The sequence below is a fragment of the Somniosus microcephalus genome, chromosome 34, assembly GCF_052327205.1.
Source record: "Somniosus microcephalus isolate GS21.2 chromosome 34, FLI_Smic_1.0, whole genome shotgun sequence".
NCBI classification, from domain to species: Eukaryota; Metazoa; Chordata; class Chondrichthyes; order Squaliformes; family Somniosidae; genus Somniosus; species Somniosus microcephalus.
In genome coordinates, this window is record NC_141020.1 from 14,652,710 (window position 1) to 14,676,332 (window position 23,623).

The 23,623-nt window shown below is 46.9% G+C and overlaps 1 protein-coding gene across 1 annotated transcript in view; it reads right to left on the minus strand.

Moving 5' to 3' along the window:
- The window catches only part of sptbn4b (spectrin, beta, non-erythrocytic 4b), a 361,255-nt gene that overhangs the window by 289,188 nt on the left and 48,444 nt on the right, over positions 1-23,623 (minus strand). The window contains exons 6-7 of the mRNA XM_085973416.1: positions 23,187-23,302; positions 19,027-19,139 (exon numbers count right to left, since the gene is read on the minus strand). Coding sequence (XP_085829542.1) covers positions 19,027-19,139; positions 23,187-23,302 — 229 coding nt within the window. The remainder of the gene's footprint in view (positions 1-19,026; positions 19,140-23,186; positions 23,303-23,623) is intronic.

Sequence of the window (23,623 nt, forward strand, 5' to 3'; positions counted from 1 at the left end):
TACTGAGAGAGATCAACGTGTAACTGAGAGATCAGCGTGTAACTGAGAGAGATCAGTGTGTAACTGAGAGAGATCAGCGTGTAACTGAGAGAGATCAGTGTGTAACTGAGAGAGATCAGTGTGTAACTGAGAGATCAGCGTGTAACTGAGAGAGATCAGTGTGTAACTGAGAGATCAGTGTGTAACTGAGAGAGATCAGCGTGTAACTGAGAGAGATCAGCGTGTAACTGAGAGATCAGCGTGTAACTGAGAGAGATCAGCGTGTAACTGAGAGAGATCAGCGTGTAACTGAGAGAGATCAGTGTGTAACTGAGAGAGATCAGTGTGTAACTGAGAGATCAGCGTGTAACTGAGAGAGATCAGTGTGTAACTGAGAGAGATCAGCGTGTAACTGAGAGAGATCAGCGTGTAACTGAGAGAGATCAGCGTGTAACTGAGAGATCAGTGTGTAACTGAGAGAGATCAGCGTGTAACTGAGACAGATCAGCGTGTAACTGAGAGAGATCAGCGTGTAACTGAGGGAGATCAGCGTGTAACTGAGAGATCAGTGTGTAACTGAGAGATCAGCGTGTAACTGAGAGAGATCAGTGTGTAACTGAGGGAGATCAGCGTGTAACTGAGGGAGATCAGCGTGTAACTGAGAGAGATCAGCGTGTAACTGAGAGAGATCAGTGTGTAACTGAGGGAGATCAGCGTGTAACTGAGAGAGATCAGCGTGTAACTGAGAGAGAAGAGTGTGTAACTGAGGGAGATCAGCGTGTAACTGAGAGAGATCAGCGTGTAACTGAGAGAGATCAGCGTGTAACTGAGAGAGATCAGCGTGTAACTGAGAGAGATCAGCGTGTAACTGAGAGAGATCAGTGTGTAACTGAGAGAGATCAGCGTGTAACGGAGAGAGATCAGCGTGTAACTGAGAGAGATCAGCGTGTAACTGAGAGAGATCAGCGTGTAACTGAGAGAGATCAGTGTGTAACTGAGAGAGATCAGTGTGTAACTGAGAGAAATCAGCGTGTAACTGAGAGAGATCAGCGTGTAACTGAGAGATCAGCGTGTAACTGAGAGAGATCAGTGTGTAACTGAGAGAGATCAGTGTGTAACTGAGAGTGATCAGCGTGTAACTGAGAGAGATCAGCGTGTAACTGAGAGAGATCAGTGTGTAACTGAGAGAGATCAGTGTGTAACTGAGAGAGATCAGCGTGTAACTGAGAGAGATCAGTGTGTAACTGAGTGATCAGCGTGTAACTGAGAGAGATCAGCGTGTAACTGAGAGAGATCAGCGTGTAACTGAGAGAGATCAGCGTGTAACTGAGAGAGATCAGCGTGTAACTGAGAGAGATCAGTGTGTAACTGAGAGTGATCAGCGTGTAACTGAGAGATCAGCGTGTAACTGAGAGAGATCAGTGTGTAACTGAGAGAGATCAGTGTGTAACTGAGAGAGATCAGCGTGTAACTGAGAGAGATCAGTGTGTAACTGAGAGATCAGCATGTAACTGAGAGAGATCAGCATGTAACTGAGAGATCAGCGTGTAACTGAGAGAGATCAGTGTGTAACTGAGAGATCAGCGCGTAACTGAGAGTGATCAGCGTGTAACTGAGAGAGGTCAGTGTGTAACTGAGAGAGATCAGCGTGTAACTGAGAGAGATCAGCGTGCAACTGAGAGAGATCAGCGTGTAACTGAGAGAGATCAGTGTGTAACTGAGAGATCAGTGTGTAACTGAGAGAGATCAGCGTGTAACTGAGAGGTCAGTGTGTAACTGAGAGAGATCAGCATGTAACTGAGAGAGATCAGTGTGTAACTGAGAGAGATCAGCGTGTAACTGAGAGAGATCAGCGTGTAACTGAGAGAGATCAGTGTGTAACTGAGAGAGATCAGCGTGTAACTGAGAGAGATCAGTGTGTAACTGAGAGAGATCAGTGTGTAACTGAGAGAGATCAGCGTGTAACTGAGATCAGTGTGTAACTGAGAGATCAGTGTGTAACTGAGACAGATCAGCGTGTAACTGAGAGATCAGCGTGCAACTGAGAGATCAGCGTGTAACTGAGAGATCAGCGTGTAACTGAGAGAGATCAGCGTGTAACTGAGAGATCAGCGTGTAACTGAGAGATCAGCGTATAACTGAGAGATCAGCGGGTAACTGAGAGAGATCAGCGTGTAACTGAGAGAGATCAGTGTGTAACTGAGAGAGATCAGTGTGTAACTGAGAGATATCAGCGTGTAACTGAGAGATCAGTGTGTAACTGAGAGAGAGCAGTGTGTAACTGAGAGAGATCAGTGTGTAACTGAGAGAGATCAGCGGGTAACTGAGAGATATCAGTGTGTAACTGAGAGAGATCAGTGTGTAACTGAGAGAGATCAGCGTGTAACTGAGAGAGATCAGCGTGTAACTGAGAGATCAGCGTGTAACTGAGAGAGATCAGTGTGTAACTGAGAGATCAGCGTGTAACTGAGAGAGATCAGCGTGTAACTGAGAGAGATCAGCGTGTAACTGAAAGAGACCAGCGTGTAACTGAAAGAGATCAGCGTGTAACTGAGAGAGATCAACGTGTAACTGAGAGAGATCAGCGTGTAACTGAGAGAGATCAGTGTGTAACTGAGAGAGATCAGCGTGCAACTGAGAGAGATCAGTGTGTAACTGAGAGGGATCAGTGTGTAACTGAGAGATAAGCGTGTAACTGAGAGAGATCAGTGTGTAACTGAGAGATCAGTGTGTAACTGAGAGAGATCAGCGTGTAACAGAGAGATCAGCGTGTAACTGAGAGATCAGCGTGTAACTGAGAGGTCAGCGTGTAACTGAGAGAGATCAGTGTGTAACTGAGAGAGATCAGTGTGTAACTGAGAGATCAGCGTGTAACTGAGAGAGATCAGCGTGTAACTGAGAGATCAACGTGTAACTGAGAGAGATCAGCGTGTAACTGAGAGATCAGCGTGTAACTGAGAGAGATCAGCGTGTAACTGAGAGATCAACGTGTAACTGAGAGAGATCAGCGTGTAACTGAGAGAGATCAGCGTGTAACTGAGAGAGATCAACGTGTAACTGAGAGAGATCAGCGTGTAACTGAGAGAGATCAGTGTGTAACTGAGAGAGATCAGTGTGTAACTGAGAGAGATCAGCGTGTAACTGAGAGAGATCAGTGTGTAACTGAGAGATCAGCGTGTAACTGAGAGAGATCAGCATGTAACTGAGAGATCAGCGTGTAACTGAGAGAGATCAGTGTGTAACTGAGAGATCAGCGTGTAACTGAGAGAGATCAGCGTGTAACTGAGAGAGATCAGCGTGTAACTGAGAGAGATCAGCGTGTAACTGAGAGAGATCAGTGTGTAACTGAGAGATCAGCGCGTAACTGAGAGAGATCAGCGTGCAACTGAGAGAGATCAGCGTGTAACTGAGAGAGATCAGTGTGTAACTGAGAGATCAGTGTGTAACTGAGAGAGATCAGCGTGTAACTGAGAGGTCAGCGTGTAACTGAGAGAGATCAGCATGTAACTGAGAGAGATCAGTGTGTAACTGAGAGAGATCAGTGTGTAACTGAGAGATCAGTGTGTAACTGAGAGAGATCAGCGTGTAACTGAGACAGATCAGTGTGTAACTGAAAGAGATCAGCGTGTAACTGAGAGAGATCAGCGTGTAACTGAGAGAGATCAACGTGTAGCTGAGAGAGATCAGCGTGTAACTGAGAGAGATCAGTGTGTAACTGAGAGAGGTCAGCGTGTAACTGAGAGAGATCAGTGTGTAACTGAGAGATCAGCGTGTAACTGAGAGAGATCAGTGTGTAACTGAGAGATCAGTGTGTAACTGAGAGAGATCAGCGTGTAACTGAGAGAGATCAGCGTGTAACTGAGAGATCAGCGTGTAACTGAGAGGTCAGCGTGTAACTGAGAGAGATCAGTGTGTAACTGAGAGAGATCAGTGTGTAACTGAGAGATCAGCGTGTAACTGAGAGAGATCAGCGTGTAACTGAGAGATCAGCGTGTAACTGAGAGAGATCAACGTGTAACTGAGAGAGATCAGCGTGTAACTGAGAGAGATCAGCGTGTTACTGAGAGATCAACGTGTAACTGAGAGAGATCAGCGTGTAACTGAGAGAGATCAGTGTGTAACTGAGAGAGATCAGTGTGTAACTGAGAGATCAGCGTGTAACTGAGAGAGATCAGTGTGTAACTGAGAGATCAGTGTGTAACTGAGAGAGATCAGCGTGTAACTGAGAGAGATCAGCGTGTAACTGAGAGAGATCAGTGTGTAACTGAGGGAGATCAGCGTGTAACTGAGAGGTCAGTGTGTAACTGAGAGATCAGCGTGTAACTGAGAGAGATCAGTGTGTAACTGAGGGAGATCAGCGTGTAACTGAGAGAGATCAGTGTGTAACTGAGGGAGATCAGCGTGTAACTGAGAGAGATCAGCGTGTAACTGAGAGAGATCAGTGTGTAACTGAGGGAGATCAGCGTGTAACTGAGAGAGATCAGCGTGTAACTGAGAGAGATCAGCGTGTATATGAGCAAGATCAGCGTGTAACTGAGAGAGATCAGCGTGTAACTGAGAGAGATCAGCGTGTAACTGAGAGATCAGCGTGTAACTGAGAGAGATCAGCGTGTAACTGAGAGAGATCAGCGTGTAACTGAGAGAGATCAGTGTGTAACTGAGAGAGATCAGTGTGTAACTGAGAGATCAGCGTGTAACTGAGAGAGATCAGTGTGTAACTGAGAGAGATCAGCGTGTAACTGAGAGATCAGCGTGTAACTGAGAGAGATCAGCGTGTAACTGAGAGATCAGTGTGTAACTGAGAGAGATCAGCATGTAACTGAGAGAGATCAGCGTGTAACTGAGAGAGATCAGCGTGTAACTGAGGGAGATCAGCGTGTAACTGAGAGATCAGTGTGTAACTGAGGGAGATCAGCGTGTAACTGAGAGAGATCAGCGTGTAACTGAGAGAGGTCAGTGTGTAACTGAGGGAGATCAGCGTGTAACTGAGAGAGATCAGCGTGTAACTGAGAGAGAAGAGTGTGTAACTGAGAGAGATCAGCGTGTAACTGAGAGAGATCAGCGTGTAACTGAGAAAGATCAGCGTGTAACTGAGAGAGATCAGCGTGTAACTGAGAGAGATCAGTGTGTAACTGAGACAGATCAGCGTGTAACGGAGAGAGATCAGCGTGTAACTGAGAGAGATCAGCGTGTAACTGAGAGAGATCAGCGTGTAACTGAGAGAGATCAGCGTGTAACTGAGAGAGATCAGTGTGTAACTGAGAGAGATCTGCGTGTAACTGAGAGAGATCAGCGTGTAACTGAGAGAGATCAGCGTGTAACTGAGAGATCAGCGTGTAACTGAGAGAGATCAGCGTGTAACTGAGGGAGATCAGCGTGTAACTGAGAGGTCAGTGTGTAACTGAGAGATCAGCATGTAACTGAGAGAGATCAGTGTGTAACTGAGGGAGATCAGCGTGTAACTGAGAGAGATCAGTGTGTAACTGAGGGAGATCAGCGTGTAACTGAGAGAGATCAGCGTGTAACTGAGAGAGATCAGTGTGTAACTGAGGGAGATCAGCGTGTAACTGAGAGAGATCAGCGTGTAACTGAGAGAGATCAGCGTGTATATGAGCAAGATCAGCGAGTAACTGAGAGAGATCAGCGTGTAACTGAGAGAGATCAGCGTGTAACTGAGAGAGATCAGTGTGTAACTGAGAGAGATCAGTGTGTAACTGAGAGATCAGCGTGTAACTGAGAGAGATCAGTGTGTAACTGAGAGAGATCAGCGTGTAACTGAGAGAGATCAGCGTGTTACTGAGAGAGATCAGCGTGTAACTGAGAGATCAGTGTGTAACTGAGAGAGATCAGCGTGTAACTGAGAGAGATCAGTGTGTAACTGAGGGAAATCGGCGTGTAACTGAGAGATCAGTGTGTAACTGAGAGATCAGCGTGTAACTGAGAGAGATCAGAGTGTAACTGAGGGAGATCAGCGTGTAACTGAGAGAGATCAGCGTGTAACTGAGAGAGATCAGTGTGTAACTGAGGGAGATCAGCGTGTAACTGAGAGAGATCAGCGTGTAACTGAGAGAGATCAGTGTGTAACTGAGGGAGATCAGCGTGTAACTGAGAGAGATCAGCGTGTAACTGAGAGAGATCAGCGTGTATATGAGCAAGATCAGCGTGTAACTGAGAGAGATCAGCGTGTAACTGAGAGAGATCAGCGTGTAACTGAGAGAGATCAGTGTGTAACTGAGAGAGATCAGCGTGTAACTGAGTGAGATCAGCGTGTAACTGAGAGAGATCAGCGTGTAACTGAGAGAGATCAGCCTGTAACTGAGAGATCAGCGTGTAACTGAGAGAGATCAGCGTGTAACTGAGAGAGATCAGTGTGTAACTGAGAATGATCAGCGTGTAACTGAGAGAGATCAGCGTGTAACTGAGAGAGATCAGTGTGTAACTGAGAGAGATCAGCGTGTAACTGAGAGGGATCAGTGTGTAACTGAGAGTGATCAGCGTGTAACTGAGAGAGATCAGCGTGTAACTGAGAGAGATCAGCGTGTAACTGAGAGAGATCAGTGTGTAACTGAGTGATCAGCGTGTAACTGACAGATCAGCGTGTAACTGAGAGAGATCAGCGTGTAACTGAGAGAGATCAGTGTGTAACTGAGAGAGATCAGTGTGTAACTGAGAGAGATCAGCGTGTAACTGAGAGAGATCAGTGTGTAACTGAGAGATCAGCGTGTAACTGAGAGAGATCAGCATGTAACTGAGAGATCAGCGTGTAACTGAGAGAGATCAGTGTGTAACTGAGAGATCAGCGTGTAACTGAGAGAGATCAGCGTGTAACTGAGAGAGATCAGCGTGTAACTGAGAGATCAGCGTGTAACTGAGAGAGATCAGTGTGTAACTGAGAGATCAGCGCGTAACTGAGAGTGATCAGCGTGTAACTGAGAGAGATCAGCGTGCAACTGAGAGAGATCAGCGTGTAACTGAGAGAGATCAGTGTGTAACTGAGAGATCAGTGTGTAACTGAGAGAGATCAGCGTGTAACTGAGAGGTCAGCGTGTAACTGAGAGAGATCAGCATGTAACTGAGAGAGATCAGTGTGTAACTGAGAGAGATCAGTGTGTAACTGAGAGAGATCAGTGTGTAACTGAGAGAGATCAGCGTGTAACTGAGACAGATCAGTGTGTAACTGAAAGAGATCAGCGTGTAACTGAGAGAGATCAGCGTGTAACTGAGAGAGATCAACGTGTAACTGAGAGAGATCAGCGTGTAACTGAGAGAGATCAGTGTGTAACTGAGAGAGGTCAGCGTGTAACTGAGAGAGATCAGTGTGTAACTGAGAGATCAGCGTGTAACTGAGAGAGATCAGTGTGTAACTGAGAGATCAGTGTGTAACTGAGAGAGATCAGCGTGTAACTGAGAGAGATCAGCGTGTAACTGAGAGAGATCAGCGTGTAACTGAGAGATCAGCGTGTAACTGAGAGGTCAGCGTGTAACTGAGAGAGATCAGTGTGTAACTGAGAGAGATCAGTGTGTAACTGAGAGATCAGCGTGTAACTGAGAGAGATCAGCGTGTAACTGAGAGAGATCAACGTGTAACTGAGAGAGATCAGCGTGTAACTGAGAGAGATCAGCGTGTTACTGAGAGAGATCAACGTGTAACTGAGAGATCAGCGTGTAACTGAGAGAGATCAGTGTGTAACTGAGAGAGATCAGCGTGTAACTGAGAGAGATCAGTGTGTAACTGAGAGAGATCAGTGTGTAACTGAGAGATCAGCGTGTAACTGAGAGAGATCAGTGTGTAACTGAGAGATCAGTGTGTAACTGAGAGAGATCAGCGTGTAACTGAGAGAGATCAGCGTGTAACTGAGAGATCAGCGTGTAACTGAGAGAGATCAGCGTGTAACTGAGAGAGATCAGCGTGTAACTGAGAGAGATCAGTGTGTAACTGAGAGAGATCAGTGTGTAACTGAGAGATCAGCGTGTAACTGAGAGAGATCAGTGTGTAACTGAGAGAGATCAGCGTGTAACTGAGAGAGATCAGCGTGTAACTGAGAGAGATCAGCGTGTAACTGAGAGATCAGTGTGTAACTGAGAGAGATCAGCGTGTAACTGAGACAGATCAGCGTGTAACTGAGAGAGATCAGCGTGTAACTGAGGGAGATCAGCGTGTAACTGAGAGATCAGTGTGTAACTGAGAGATCAGCGTGTAACTGAGAGAGATCAGTGTGTAACTGAGGGAGATCAGCGTGTAACTGAGGGAGATCAGCGTGTAACTGAGAGAGATCAGCGTGTAACTGAGAGAGATCAGTGTGTAACTGAGGGAGATCAGCGTGTAACTGAGAGAGATCAGCGTGTAACTGAGAGAGAAGAGTGTGTAACTGAGGGAGATCAGCGTGTAACTGAGAGAGATCAGCGTGTAACTGAGAGAGATCAGCGTGTAACTGAGAGAGATCAGCGTGTAACTGAGAGAGATCAGCGTGTAACTGAGAGAGATCAGTGTGTAACTGAGAGAGATCAGCGTGTAACGGAGAGAGATCAGCGTGTAACTGAGAGAGATCAGCGTGTAACTGAGAGAGATCAGCGTGTAACTGAGAGAGATCAGTGTGTAACTGAGAGAGATCAGTGTGTAACTGAGAGAAATCAGCGTGTAACTGAGAGAGATCAGCGTGTAACTGAGAGATCAGCGTGTAACTGAGAGAGATCAGTGTGTAACTGAGAGAGATCAGTGTGTAACTGAGAGTGATCAGCGTGTAACTGAGAGAGATCAGCGTGTAACTGAGAGAGATCAGTGTGTAACTGAGAGAGATCAGTGTGTAACTGAGAGAGATCAGCGTGTAACTGAGAGAGATCAGTGTGTAACTGAGTGATCAGCGTGTAACTGAGAGAGATCAGCGTGTAACTGAGAGAGATCAGCGTGTAACTGAGAGAGATCAGCGTGTAACTGAGAGAGATCAGCGTGTAACTGAGAGAGATCAGTGTGTAACTGAGAGTGATCAGCGTGTAACTGAGAGATCAGCGTGTAACTGAGAGAGATCAGTGTGTAACTGAGAGAGATCAGTGTGTAACTGAGAGAGATCAGCGTGTAACTGAGAGAGATCAGTGTGTAACTGAGAGATCAGCATGTAACTGAGAGAGATCAGCATGTAACTGAGAGATCAGCGTGTAACTGAGAGAGATCAGTGTGTAACTGAGAGATCAGCGCGTAACTGAGAGTGATCAGCGTGTAACTGAGAGAGGTCAGTGTGTAACTGAGAGAGATCAGCGTGTAACTGAGAGAGATCAGCGTGCAACTGAGAGAGATCAGCGTGTAACTGAGAGAGATCAGTGTGTAACTGAGAGATCAGTGTGTAACTGAGAGAGATCAGCGTGTAACTGAGAGGTCAGTGTGTAACTGAGAGAGATCAGCATGTAACTGAGAGAGATCAGTGTGTAACTGAGAGAGATCAGCGTGTAACTGAGAGAGATCAGCGTGTAACTGAGAGAGATCAGCGTGTAACTGAGAGATCAGCGTGTAACTGAGAGAGATCAGTGTGTAACTGAGAGATCAGCGTGTAACTGAGAGAGATCAGCATGTAACTGAGAGATCAGCGTGTAACTGAGAGAGATCAGTGTGTAACTGAGAGATCAGCGTGTAACTGAGAGAGATCAGCGTGTAACTGAGAGAGATCAGCGTGTAACTGAGAGATCAGCGTGTAACTGAGAGAGATCAGTGTGTAACTGAGAGATCAGCGCGTAACTGAGAGTGATCAGCGTGTAACTGAGAGAGATCAGCGTGCAACTGAGAGAGATCAGCGTGTAACTGAGAGAGATCAGTGTGTAACTGAGAGATCAGTGTGTAACTGAGAGAGATCAGCGTGTAACTGAGAGGTCAGCGTGTAACTGAGAGAGATCAGCATGTAACTGAGAGAGATCAGTGTGTAACTGAGAGAGATCAGTGTGTAACTGAGAGAGATCAGTGTGTAACTGAGAGAGATCAGCGTGTAACTGAGACAGATCAGTGTGTAACTGAAAGAGATCAGCGTGTAACTGAGAGAGATCAGCGTGTAACTGAGAGAGATCAACGTGTAACTGAGAGAGATCAGCGTGTAACTGAGAGAGATCAGTGTGTAACTGAGAGAGGTCAGCGTGTAACTGAGAGAGATCAGTGTGTAACTGAGAGATCAGCGTGTAACTGAGAGAGATCAGTGTGTAACTGAGAGATCAGTGTGTAACTGAGAGAGATCAGCGTGTAACTGAGAGAGATCAGCGTGTAACTGAGAGAGATCAGCGTGTAACTGAGAGATCAGCGTGTAACTGAGAGGTCAGCGTGTAACTGAGAGAGATCAGTGTGTAACTGAGAGAGATCAGTGTGTAACTGAGAGATCAGCGTGTAACTGAGAGAGATCAGCGTGTAACTGAGAGAGATCAGCGTGTAACTGAGAGAGATCAACGTGTAACTGAGAGAGATCAGCGTGTAACTGAGAGAGATCAGCGTGTAACTGAGAGATCAGCGTGTAACTGAGAGAGATCAGCGTGTAACTGAGAGAGATCAGCGTGTAACTGAGAGAGATCAGTGTGTAACTGAGAGAGATCAGTGCGTAACTGAGAGATCAGCGTGTAACTGAGAGAGATCAGTGTGTAACTGAGAGAGATCAGCGTGTAACTGAGAGAGATCAGCGTGTAACTGAGAGAGATCAGCGTGTAACTGAGAGATCAGTGTGTAACTGAGAGAGATCAGCGTGTAACTGAGACAGATCAGCGTGTAACTGAGAGAGATCAGCGTGTAACTGAGGGAGATCAGCGTGTAACTGAGAGATCAGTGTGTAACTGAGAGATCAGCGTGTAACTGAGAGAGATCAGTGTGTAACTGAGGGAGATCAGCGTGTAACTGAGGGAGATCAGCGTGTAACTGAGAGAGATCAGCGTGTAACTGAGAGAGATCAGTGTGTAACTGAGGGAGATCAGCGTGTAACTGAGAGAGATCAGCGTGTAACTGAGAGAGAAGAGTGTGTAACTGAGGGAGATCAGCGTGTAACTGAGAGAGATCAGCGTGTAACTGAGAGAGATCAGCGTGTAACTGAGAGAGATCAGCGTGTAACTGAGAGAGATCAGCGTGTAACTGAGAGAGATCAGTGTGTAACTGAGAGAGATCAGCGTGTAACGGAGAGAGATCAGCGTGTAACTGAGAGAGATCAGCGTGTAACTGAGAGAGATCAGCGTGTAACTGAGAGAGATCAGTGTGTAACTGAGAGAGATCAGTGTGTAACTGAGAGAAATCAGCGTGTAACTGAGAGAGATCAGCGTGTAACTGAGAGATCAGCGTGTAACTGAGAGAGATCAGCGTGTAACTGAGAGAGATCAGTGTGTAACTGAGAGTGATCAGCGTGTAACTGAGAGAGATCAGCGTGTAACTGAGAGAGATCAGTGTGTAACTGAGAGAGATCAGTGTGTAACTGAGAGAGATCAGCGTGTAACTGAGAGAGATCAGTGTGTAACTGAGTGATCAGCGTGTAACTGAGAGAGATCAGCGTGTAACTGAGAGAGATCAGCGTGTAACTGAGAGAGATCAGCGTGTAACTGAGAGAGATCAGCGTGTAACTGAGAGAGATCAGTGTGTAACTGAGAGTGATCAGCGTGTAACTGAGAGATCAGCGTGTAACTGAGAGAGATCAGTGTGTAACTGAGAGAGATCAGTGTGTAACTGAGAGAGATCAGCGTGTAACTGAGAGAGATCAGTGTGTAACTGAGAGATCAGCATGTAACTGAGAGAGATCAGCATGTAACTGAGAGATCAGCGTGTAACTGAGAGAGATCAGTGTGTAACTGAGAGATCAGCGCGTAACTGAGAGTGATCAGCGTGTAACTGAGAGAGGTCAGTGTGTAACTGAGAGAGATCAGCGTGTAACTGAGAGAGATCAGCGTGCAACTGAGAGAGATCAGCGTGTAACTGAGAGAGATCAGTGTGTAACTGAGAGATCAGTGTGTAACTGAGAGAGATCAGCGTGTAACTGAGAGGTCAGTGTGTAACTGAGAGAGATCAGCATGTAACTGAGAGAGATCAGTGTGTAACTGAGAGAGATCAGCGTGTAACTGAGAGAGATCAGCGTGTAACTGAGAGAGATCAGCGTGTAACTGAGAGATCAGCGTGTAACTGAGAGAGATCAGTGTGTAACTGAGAGATCAGCGTGTAACTGAGAGAGATCAGCATGTAACTGAGAGATCAGCGTGTAACTGAGAGAGATCAGTGTGTAACTGAGAGATCAGCGTGTAACTGAGAGAGATCAGCGTGTAACTGAGAGAGATCAGCGTGTAACTGAGAGATCAGCGTGTAACTGAGAGAGATCAGTGTGTAACTGAGAGATCAGCGCGTAACTGAGAGTGATCAGCGTGTAACTGAGAGAGATCAGCGTGCAACTGAGAGAGATCAGCGTGTAACTGAGAGAGATCAGTGTGTAACTGAGAGATCAGTGTGTAACTGAGAGAGATCAGCGTGTAACTGAGAGGTCAGCGTGTAACTGAGAGAGATCAGCATGTAACTGAGAGAGATCAGTGTGTAACTGAGAGAGATCAGTGTGTAACTGAGAGAGATCAGTGTGTAACTGAGAGAGATCAGCGTGTAACTGAGACTGATCAGTGTGTAACTGAAAGAGATCAGCGTGTAACTGAGAGAGATCAGCGTGTAACTGAGAGAGATCAACGTGTAACTGAGAGAGATCAGCGTGTAACTGAGAGAGATCAGTGTGTAACTGAGAGAGGTCAGCGTGTAACTGAGAGAGATCAGTGTGTAACTGAGAGATCAGCGTGTAACTGAGAGAGATCAGTGTGTAACTGAGAGATCAGTGTGTAACTGAGAGAGATCAGCGTGTAACTGAGAGAGATCAGCGTGTAACTGAGAGAGATCAGCGTGTAACTGAGAGATCAGCGTGTAACTGAGAGGTCAGCGTGTAACTGAGAGAGATCAGTGTGTAACTGAGAGAGATCAGTGTGTAACTGAGAGATCAGCGTGTAACTGAGAGAGATCAGCGTGTAACTGAGAGAGATCAGCGTGTAACTGAGAGAGATCAACGTGTAACTGAGAGAGATCAGCGTGTAACTGAGAGAGATCAGCGTGTTACTGAGAGAGATCAACGTGTAACTGAGAGATCAGCGTGTAACTGAGAGAGATCAGTGTGTAACTGAGAGAGATCAGCGTGTAACTGAGAGAGATCAGTGTGTAACTGAGAGAGATCAGTGTGTAACTGAGAGATCAGCGTGTAACTGAGAGAGATCAGTGTGTAACTGAGAGATCAGTGTGTAACTGAGAGAGATCAGCGTGTAACTGAGAGAGATCAGCGTGTAACTGAGAGATCAGCGTGTAACTGAGAGAGATCAGCGTGTAACTGAGAGAGATCAGCGTGTAACTGAGAGAGATCAGTGTGTAACTGAGAGAGATCAGTGTGTAACTGAGAGATCAGCGTGTAACTGAGAGAGATCAGTGTGTAACTGAGAGAGATCAGCGTGTAACTGAGAGAGATCAGCGTGTAACTGAGAGAGATCAGCGTGTAACTGAGAGATCAGTGTGTAACTGAGAGAGATCAGCGTGTAACTGAGACAGATCAGCGTGTAACTGAGAGAGATCAGCGTGTAACTGAGGGAGATCAGCGTGTAACTGAGAGATCAGTGTGTAACTGAGAGATCAGCGTGTAACTGAGAGAGATCAGTGTGTAACTGAGGGAGATCAGCGTGTAACTGAGGGAGATCAGCGTGTAACTGAGAGAGATCAGCGTGTAACTGAGAGAGATCAGTGTGTAACTGAGGGAGATCAGCGTGTAACTGAGAGAGATCAGCGTGTAACTGAGAGAGAAGAGTGTGTAACTGAGGGAGATCAGCGTGTAACTGAGAGAGATCAGCGTGTAACTGAGAGAGATCAGCGTGTAACTGAGAGAGATCAGCGTGTAACTGAGAGAGATCAGCGTGTAACTGAGAGAGATCAGTGTGTAACTGAGAGAGGTCAGCGTGTAACGGAGAGAGATCAGCGTGTAACTGAGAGAGATCAGCGTGTAACTGAGAGAGATCAGCGTGTAACTGAGAGAGATCAGTGTGTAACTGAGAGAAATCAGCGTGTAACTGAGAGAGATCAGCGTGTAACTGAGAGATCAGCGTGTAACTGAGAGAGATCAGCGTGTAACTGAGAGAGATCAGTGTGTAACTGAGAGTGATCAGCGTGTAACTGAGAGAGATCAGCGTGTAACTGAGAGAGATCAGTGTGTAACTGAGAGAGATCAGTGTGTAACTGAGAGAGATCAGCGTGTAACTGAGAGAGATCAGTGTGTAACTGAGTGATCAGCGTGTAACTGAGAGAGATCAGCGTGTAACTGAGAGAGATCAGCGTGTAACTGAGAGAGATCAGCGTGTAACTGAGAGAGATCAGCGTGTAACTGAGAGAGATCAGTGTGTAACTGAGAGTGATCAGCGTGTAACTGAGAGATCAGCGTGTAACTGAGAGAGATCAGTGTGTAACTGAGAGAGATCAGTGTGTAACTGAGAGAGATCAGCGTGTAACTGAGAGAGATCAGTGTGTAACTGAGAGATCAGCATGTAACTGAGAGAGATCAGCATGTAACTGAGAGATCAGCGTGTAACTGAGAGAGATCAGTGTGTAACTGAGAGATCAGCGCGTAACTGAGAGTGATCAGCGTGTAACTGAGAGAGGTCAGTGTGTAACTGAGAGAGATCAGCGTGTAACTGAGAGAGATCAGCGTGCAACTGAGAGAGATCAGCGTGTAACTGAGAGAGATCAGTGTGTAACTGAGAGATCAGTGTGTAACTGAGAGAGATCAGCGTGTAACTGAGAGGTCAGTGTGTAACTGAGAGAGATCAGCATGTAACTGAGAGAGATCAGTGTGTAACTGAGAGAGATCAGCGTGTAACTGAGAGAGATCAGCGTGTAACTGAGAGAGATCAGCGTGTAACTGAGAGAGATCAGCGTGTAACTGAGACAGATCAGTGTGTAACTGAGAGAGATCAGTGTGTAACTGAGAGATCAGTGTGTAACTGAGAGAGATCAGCGTGTAACTGAGACAGATCAGTGTGTAACTGAGAGTGATCAGCGTGTAACTGAGACAGATCAGTGTGTAACTGAGAGAGATCAGTGTGTAACTGAGAGATCAGTGTGTAACTGAGAGAGATCAGTGTGTAACTGAGAGAGATCAGTGTGTAACTGAGACAGATCAGTGTGTAACTGAGAGAGATCAGTGTGTAACTGAGACAGATCAGTGTGTAACTGAGAGAGATCAGTGTGTAACTGAGAGATCAGTGTGTAACTGAGACAGACCAGTGTGTTACTGAGAGAGATCAGCATGTAACTGAGAGATCAGTGTGTAACTGAGAGAGATCAGCGTGTAACTGAGACAGATCAGTGTGTAACTGAGAGATCAGCGTGTAACTGAGAGATCAGCGTGTAACTGAGAGATCAGCGTGTAACTGAGAGAGATCAGTGTGTAACTGAGAGAGATCAGTGTGTAACTGAGAGAGATCAGCGTGTAACTGAGAGAGATCAGTGTGTAACTGAGAGATCAGCATGTAACTGAGAGAGATCAGCATGTAACTGAGAGATCAGCGTGTAACTGAGAGAGATCAGTGTGTAACTGAGAGATCAGCGCGTAACTGAGAGTGATCAGCGTGTAACTGAGAGAGGTCAGTGTGTAACTGAGAGAGATCAGCGTGTAACTGAGAGAGATCAGCGTGCAACTGAGAGAGATCAGCGTGTAACTGAGAGAGATCAGTGTGTAACTGAGAGATCAGTGTGTAACTGAGAGAGATCAGCGTGTAACTGAGAGGTCAGCGTGTAACTGAGAGAGATCAGCATGTAACTGAGAGAGATCAGTGTGTAACTGAGAGAGATCAGCGTGTAACTGAGAGAGATCAGCGTGTAACTGAGAGAGATCAGCGTGTAACTGAGAGAGATCAGCGTGTAACTGAGACAGATCAGTGTGTAACTGAGAGAGATCAGTGTGTAACTGAGAGATCAGTGTGTAACTGAGAGAGATCAGTGTGTAACTGAGAGAGATCAGTGTGTAACTGAGACAGATCAGTGTGTAACTGAGAGAGATCAGTGTGTAACTGAGACAGATCAGTGTGTAACTGAGAGAGATCAGCGTGTAACTGAGAGAGATCAGCGTGTAACTGAGAGAGATCAGCGTGTAACTGAGAGAGATCAGCGTGTAACTGAGACAGATCAGTGTGTAACTGAGAGAGATCAGTGTGTAACTGAGAGATCAGTGTGTAACTGAGAGAGATCAGTGTGTAACTGAGAGAGATCAGCATGTAACTGAGAGAGATCAGTGTGTAACTGAGAGAGATCAGCGTGTAACTGAGAGAGATCAGCGTGTAACTGAGAGAGATCAGCGTGTAACTGAGAGTGATCAGCGTGTAACTGAGACAGATCAGTGTGTAACTGAGAGAGATCAGTGTGTAACTGAGAGATCAGTGTGTAACTGAGAGAGATCAGTGTGTAACTGAGAGAGATCAGTGTGTAACTGAGACAGATCAGTGTGTAACTGAGAGAGATCAGTGTGTAACTGAGACAGATCAGTGTGTAACTGAGAGAGATCAGTGTGTAACTGAGAGATCAGTGTGTAACTGAGACAGACCAGTGTGTTACTGAGAGAGATCAGCATGTAACTGAGAGATCAGTGTGTAACTGAGAGAGATCAGCGTGTAACTGAGACAGATCAGTGTGTAACTGAGAGATCAGCGTGTAACTGAGAGAGATCAGTGTGTAACTGAGAGATCAGTGTGTAACTGAGAGAGATCAGCATGTAACTGAGAGAGATCAGCGTGTAACTGAGAGATCAGCGTGTAACTGAGAGGTCAGCGTGTAACTGAGAGAGATCAGTGTGTAACTGAGAGAGATCAGTGTGTAACTGAGAGATCAGCGTGTAACTGAGAGAGATCAGCGTGTAACTGAGAGAGATCAGCGTGTAACTGAGAGAGATCAGTGTGTAACAGAGAGATCAGTGTGTAACTGAGAGAGATCAGCGTGTAGCTGAGAGATCAGCGTGTAACTGAGAGAGATCAGCGTGTATATACATAGATACATAGAAGATAGGAGCAGGAGTAGGCCATTCGGCCCTTCGTGCCTGCTCCGCCATTCAATGAGATCATGGCTGATCCTTTAATTCAGTATCCCGTCCCCGCCTTCTCTCCGTAACCCTTAACCCCTTTTGCCCGTAGAAATATATCTAATTCCCTCTTAAATATATTTAATGAGCTGGCGTACACTGCCCTCTGTGGCAATGAGTTCCACAGGTTCACCACTCTCTGAGTGAAGAAATTCCCCCTCATCTCTGTCCTAAATGGTTTAGCCCTTATCCTTAAATTATGTCCTCTAGTTCTGTTCTCACCCGCCAAGGGAAACATTCCTTCTGCATCCAGTCTGTCTAGACCTGTCAGAATTTTATACACTTCTATGAGGTCCCCTCTCAATCTTCTAAACTCCAGTGTGTACATCCCTAAACTACATAGTCTCTCCTCATAGGTCATTCCCGCCATTCCTGGTATCAGCCTGGTGAATCGCCGCTGCACCCCCTCCATGGCAAGAACATCCTTCCTCAGATGAGGCGACCAAAACTGTACACAGTACTCGAGGTGTGGTCTCACCAGTGCCCTGTACAGCTGCAGCAAGGTATCCCTGTTCCTGTATTCTAACCCTTTTGCTATGAAGGCCAGCATACCGTTTGCCTTCTTGACCGCCTGTTGCACCTGCATGCTCGCCTTCAGTGACTGGTGTACAAGAACACCCAGGTCTCTCTGTACTTCCCCCTCTCCCAATCTATTGCCATTTAAATAATAATTTGCCCTCCCGTTCCTGCACCCAAGGTGGATAACTTCGCACTTGTCCACATTATAGTGCATCTGCCATTTATCCGCCCAATTGCCCAGTCTGTCCAAATCGCTCTGGAGCTTCCTGGTCTCTTCCTCTGAGCCCACCCCCCCTCCTAGTTTAGTGTCGTCTGCAAATTTGGAAATGCTGCATCCGACTCCCTGATCCAGGTCATTAATGTAAATTGTGAACAGCTGGGGGCCCAGGACAGATCCCTGTGGTACCCCACTTGTTACTGCCTGCCATTCAGAAAATGAGCCGTTTATTCCAACTCTCTGTTTTCTATCTGACAGCCAGTTCCCTATCCACGCCAATACTTTCCCCTTTATCCCATGAGCCTCAATTTTCCATGCTAATCTTTTATGTGGGACCTTATCGAAGGCCTTTTGGAAGTCCAGGTACACCACATCTACTGGCTCTCCCCCATCTATTCTACCAGTTACTCCCTCAAAAAATTCCAATAGATTAGTCAAGCACGATTTACCCTTTGTAAATCCATGTTGACTCTGTCCTATCCTGTCCCCATTTGCTAAGTGCTCCGCTATTTCATCCTTAATGATGGACTCCAGCATTTTGCCCACAACTGATGTAAGGCTTACAGGTCTGTAATTACCTGCTTTTTCCCTACCCCCCTTTTTGAATAGTGGGGTATTGCGAGATCAGCGTGTAACTGAGAGAGATCAGTGTGTAACTGAGAGATCAGTGTGTAACTGAGAGAGATCAGCGTGTAACACAGTGTTTAACCCTCGACACTTCACACAAATTACAAAATAACAGTGCTGAACTTGTGCTAGTTAAATATAACTGAGATGGCGAGTTGTTGAGACAGGATGCATGGCAGAAGGAGTGGGATGTGCAGGGCAAATTAGGAATGGATGGGTTGGGCAGAAATGTAATGGTGATGCATAGCATGGATCGGATATACTGGGAATAAATATTACGGGCAGGGTATACTGGGAATGGATGGGATTGGCTGGAAAAACTGGGAACGAATGATGTGATGGAGATTGGCCAACCGAAGACCTCTGGAGAATCCAATGACTGATGTGCCTAGAATTCCTCCCCAGGCCACCACTGACAGACTCCCTGGCCCGGCCCCACCTCTCTAAATCAGGGAAGGAGAAAATCCTCGGCTCTCCCTGGCGGCAGGAACCTCCAAACCCTCGGCTCTCCCTGGTGGCAGCAAACCTCCTTCCATCCTGAAATTTCCTCACCTTTCCGATCCTCTTCCCCTCCACAGCGAGTGCCTTCATCTTCGAGAAGTAATGATAATAAGCCACCACATAAGTGATGATGGACTTCTCATCTGGATTCTCCGTGTTCACATCTACAAGAAAAGTTCAAGGTTGAAAATATCATAAATACAATGTTGGGGCCGGCCTGAAGTCACCGTCAGCGGAGTGAAAATCACTGCCGTGCACACAGGAAATGACAGCCCGTTTCGTTAAGAATCATCGAAAAATCACAGAGCAGGAGGCCATTCGGCCCGTCGTACCTCTGCCAGCTCTTTGAAAGAGCAGTCGTGCTCAGTCCCACACTCCCCGCTTTGTGTCCGTAACCCTGTCAGTTCCTCATCCTCCAGAACCCGTCCAACTCCCTTTTAAAATTATTGATGAATCAGCTTCCACCACCTTTTCAGGCCGAGCGTTCCAGATCCCGACAACTCTCTGAGTGAAAAAAACTCCCCCCGTCTCCTCTCTGGATCTTTCGCCAGTGATTGTGAATCAGTGACCTCTGGTTATTGACCCACTCTCCAGAGGGAATATCAAAACCTCTCGTCATCCTGTAAACCTTGATTAGGTCACCTCTTAACCTTCTCTGTTCCAAGGAGAACGGCCCTAACTTTCCCAACCTCTCCTCATCACTGAAGTCTCTCATCCCTGGTAACATCCTGGTAAACCTCCTCTGTCCCCTTTCTAAGGCCTTTACACCTTTCCTGAAGTGTGGGGCCCAGAATTGTCCTCAATACTCCAGCTGAGGCCGAACCAGTGATTTATAAAGTTCCAGCTGATCTCTCTGCTTTTATATTCTATTCCTTTATATATAAACCCAAATAACCAATCGGCTTTTTTAACCGCCTCGTCAGCTTGCCGTGCCACCTTTAAGAATTTGTGTGTATGGTCACCAAGGTCTCTCTGCTCATCTACGCTTTTCAGAATTTTTCCTTATTACTCCTCCCAAAGTGCATCACTTCACACTTCCCTGCACTGAACTCCAATTCAGGGGCAATTCCGTTCTGAGTAAGTTACAGGGAGTAGGTGAAGGTCTAAACTGTTACAGCAAAATCGATCAGGTTAGATACAGAGTAAAGCTCCCTCCACACTGTCCCATCAAACATTCCCAGGGCAGGTACAGCACGGGTTAGATACAGAGTAAAGCTCCCTCTACACTGTCCCATCAAACACTCCCAGGGCAGGTACAGCACGGGTTAGATACAGAGTAAAGCTCCCTCTACACTGTCCCATCAAACACTCCCAGGGCAGGTACAGCACGGGTTAGATACAGAGTAAAGCTCCCTCTACACTGTCCCATCAAACATTCCCAGGGCAGGTACAGCACGGGGTTAGATACAGAGTAAAGCTCCCTCTACACTGTCCCATCAAACACTCCCAGGGCAGGTACAGCACAGGTTAGATACAGAGTAAAGCTCCCTCTACACTGTCCCATCAAACACTCCCAGGACAGGTACAGCACGGGTTAGATACAGAGTAAAGCTCCCTCTACACTGTCCCATCAAACATTCCCAGGACAGGTACAGCACGGGTTAGATACGGAGTAAAGCTCCCTCTACACTGTCCCATCAAACACTCCCAGGGCAGGTACAGCACGGGTTAGATACAGAGTAAAGCTCGCTCTACACTGTCCCATCAAACACTCCCAGGGCAGGTACAACACGGGGTTAGATAAAGAGTAAAGCTCCCTCTACACTGTCCCATCAAACACTCCCAGGGCAGGTACAGCACGGGTTAGATACAGAGTAAAGCTCCCTCTACACTGTCCCATCAAACACTCCCAGGGCAGGTACAGCACGGGTTAGATACAGAGTAAAGCTCCCTCTACACTGTCCCATCAAACACTCCCAGGACAGGTACAGCACGGGTTAGATACAGAGTAAAGCTCCCTCCACACTGTCCCATCAAACATTCCCAGGACAGGTACAGCACGGGTTAGATACAGAGTAAAGCTCCCTCTACACTGTCCCATCAAACACTCCCAGGGCAGGTACAGCACGGGTTAGATACAGAGTAAAGCTCCCACTACACTGTCCCATCAAACACTCCAGGGCAGGTACAGCAAGAGTTAGATACCCAGTAAAGTTCCCTCTACACTGTCCCATCAAACACTCCCAGGGCAGGTACAGCAAGAGTTAGATACCCAGTAAAGTTCCCTCTACACTGTCCCATCAAACACTCCTAGGGCAGGTACAGCATGGGTTAGATACAGAGCAAAGCTCACTCTAAACTGTCCCATCAATAACGCTCAGGGCAGGTATAGCACGCATTAGATACAGAGTAAAGCTCCCTCTGCACTGTCCCATCAAACACTCCCAGGGCAGGTACAGCACGGGTTAGACACAGAGTAAAGCTCCCTCTACACTGTCCGATCAAACACTCCCAGGGCAGGTACAGCACGGGTTAGATACAGAGTAAAGCTCCCTCTACACTGTCCCATCAAAAACTCCAGGGCAGGTACAGCATGGGTTAGATACAGAGTAAAGCTCCCTCTACACTGTCCAATCAAACAGTCCTAGGGCAGGTACAGCATGGGTTAGTTACAGAGAAAAGCTCCCGCTACACTGTCAATTCAAACACGCTCGGGGCAGGTACAGCACGCATTAGATACAGAGTAAGGCTCCCTCTACACTGTCCCATCAAATACTCACAGGGCAGGTACAGCAAGAGTTATACAGAGTAAAGTTCCCTCTATACTGTCAAATCAAACTCTCCCAGGGTAGTTACAGCACGGGTTAGATACAGAGTGAAACTCCCTCTACACTGTCCCATCAAACACTCTCAGGGCAGGTACAACACGGGTTAGATACAGACCAAAACTCCCTCTGCACTAACCCATCAAACACTCCCAGGGCAGGTACAGCATGGGTTAGATACTGAGTAAAGCTCCCTCTACACTGTCCCATCAAACACGCTCGGGGCAGGTACAGCACGATTTAGATACAGAGTAAAGCTCCCTCTACACTGTCCCATCAAACACTCCCAGGGCAGGTACAGCACGGGTTAGATACCCAGTAAAGCTCCCTCTACACTGTCCCATCAAACACTGCCAGGGCAGGTACATCACGGGTTAGATACCCAGTAAAACTCCCTCTACACTGTCCCATCAAACACTCCCAGGGCAGGTACAGCAAGAGTTAGATACAGAGTAAAGCTCCCTCTTCACTGTCCCATCAAACACCCCTAGGGCAGGTACAGCATGGGTTAGATACAGAGAAAAGCTCCCTCTACACTGTCCCATCAAACACGCTCAGGGCAGGTACAGCACGCATTAGATACAGATTAAGTCTCCCTCTACTGTCCCATCAAACACTCACAGGGCAGGTACAGCAAGAGTTAGATACAGAGTAAAGCTCCCTCTATACTGTCCCATCAAACACTCCCAGGGCAGGTACAGCACGGGTTAGATACGGAGTAAAGCTCCCTCTACACTGTCCCATCAAACACTCCCAGGGCAGGTGCAGCACGGGTTTGATACAGAGTAAAGCTCCCTCTGCACTACCCCAACAAACACTCCCAGGGCTGGTACAGCACGGGTTAGATACAGAGTACAGCTCCCTATACACTGTACCATCAAACACTCCCAGGGCAGGTACAGCACGGGCTAGACACAGAGTAAAGCTCCCTCTGCACTACCCCAACAAACACTCCCAGGACAGGTACAGCACGGGTTAGATACAGAGTACAGCTCCCTATACACTGTACCATCAAACACTCCCAGGGCAGGTACAGCACGGGCTAGACACAGAGTAAAGCTCCCTCTGCACTACCCCAACAAACACTCCCAGGACAGGTACAGCACGGGTTAGATACAGAGTAAAGCTCCCTCTATACTGTTCCATCAAACACTTCCAGGGCAGGTACAGCACAGGTTAGATACAGAGAAAAGCTCCCTCTACACTGTCCCATCAAACACTCCCAGGGCAGGTACAGCATGATTTATTGTACTTCAGGAACTGGGATCGAGTGTCACTGGACTGCCAGTAGTGCCATTGTGCGTCGTTTTGCAAATGTGCAGAAACCGAGTAGCCGCACAATCCCATACACTACCTGCTGATGAGCAACGCCTCGATTGAGATCAGACTTCACCCAGGGTGTACTTTACAGGTAGTTCTATACCAGCGAGCTGGCGACAGGCTTACCTTCCGGGTCGAGGAGCTTGGCGACCCCCAGCCGCTGCTCCGCCACGTTGAACGCCTGCTGGAGGTTGAAGGTCGAATTGGACTTCTGTAGTTTGGTGAAGTCTACGAGGTCATGCCTGAAAGGTCAAATATCCAGCTCGTTACATCACCAGGAGCAAAATATAGAGACCGCAGGGGGAAACAGTGGGGTATGGAGGAGGAAACTAGGGGAAAGAGGGATGTAGAGGGGACACACTGGGATCAGTGGGATATGGAGGGAATACAGACTGGTATCATTACTGTAGTGCCATACCTTTTAATTTATTTTTCCAATCTACCTGATCCAACTCGCCCCTCATACCTATGTAGTTGGTTTTATTTAAGTTTAAGGGGGAAAAATTCAGTATCGCCCCGTTTGGGGCGCAATTATCAGCCGGGCGCAAAGTTTAGTGCCTGGC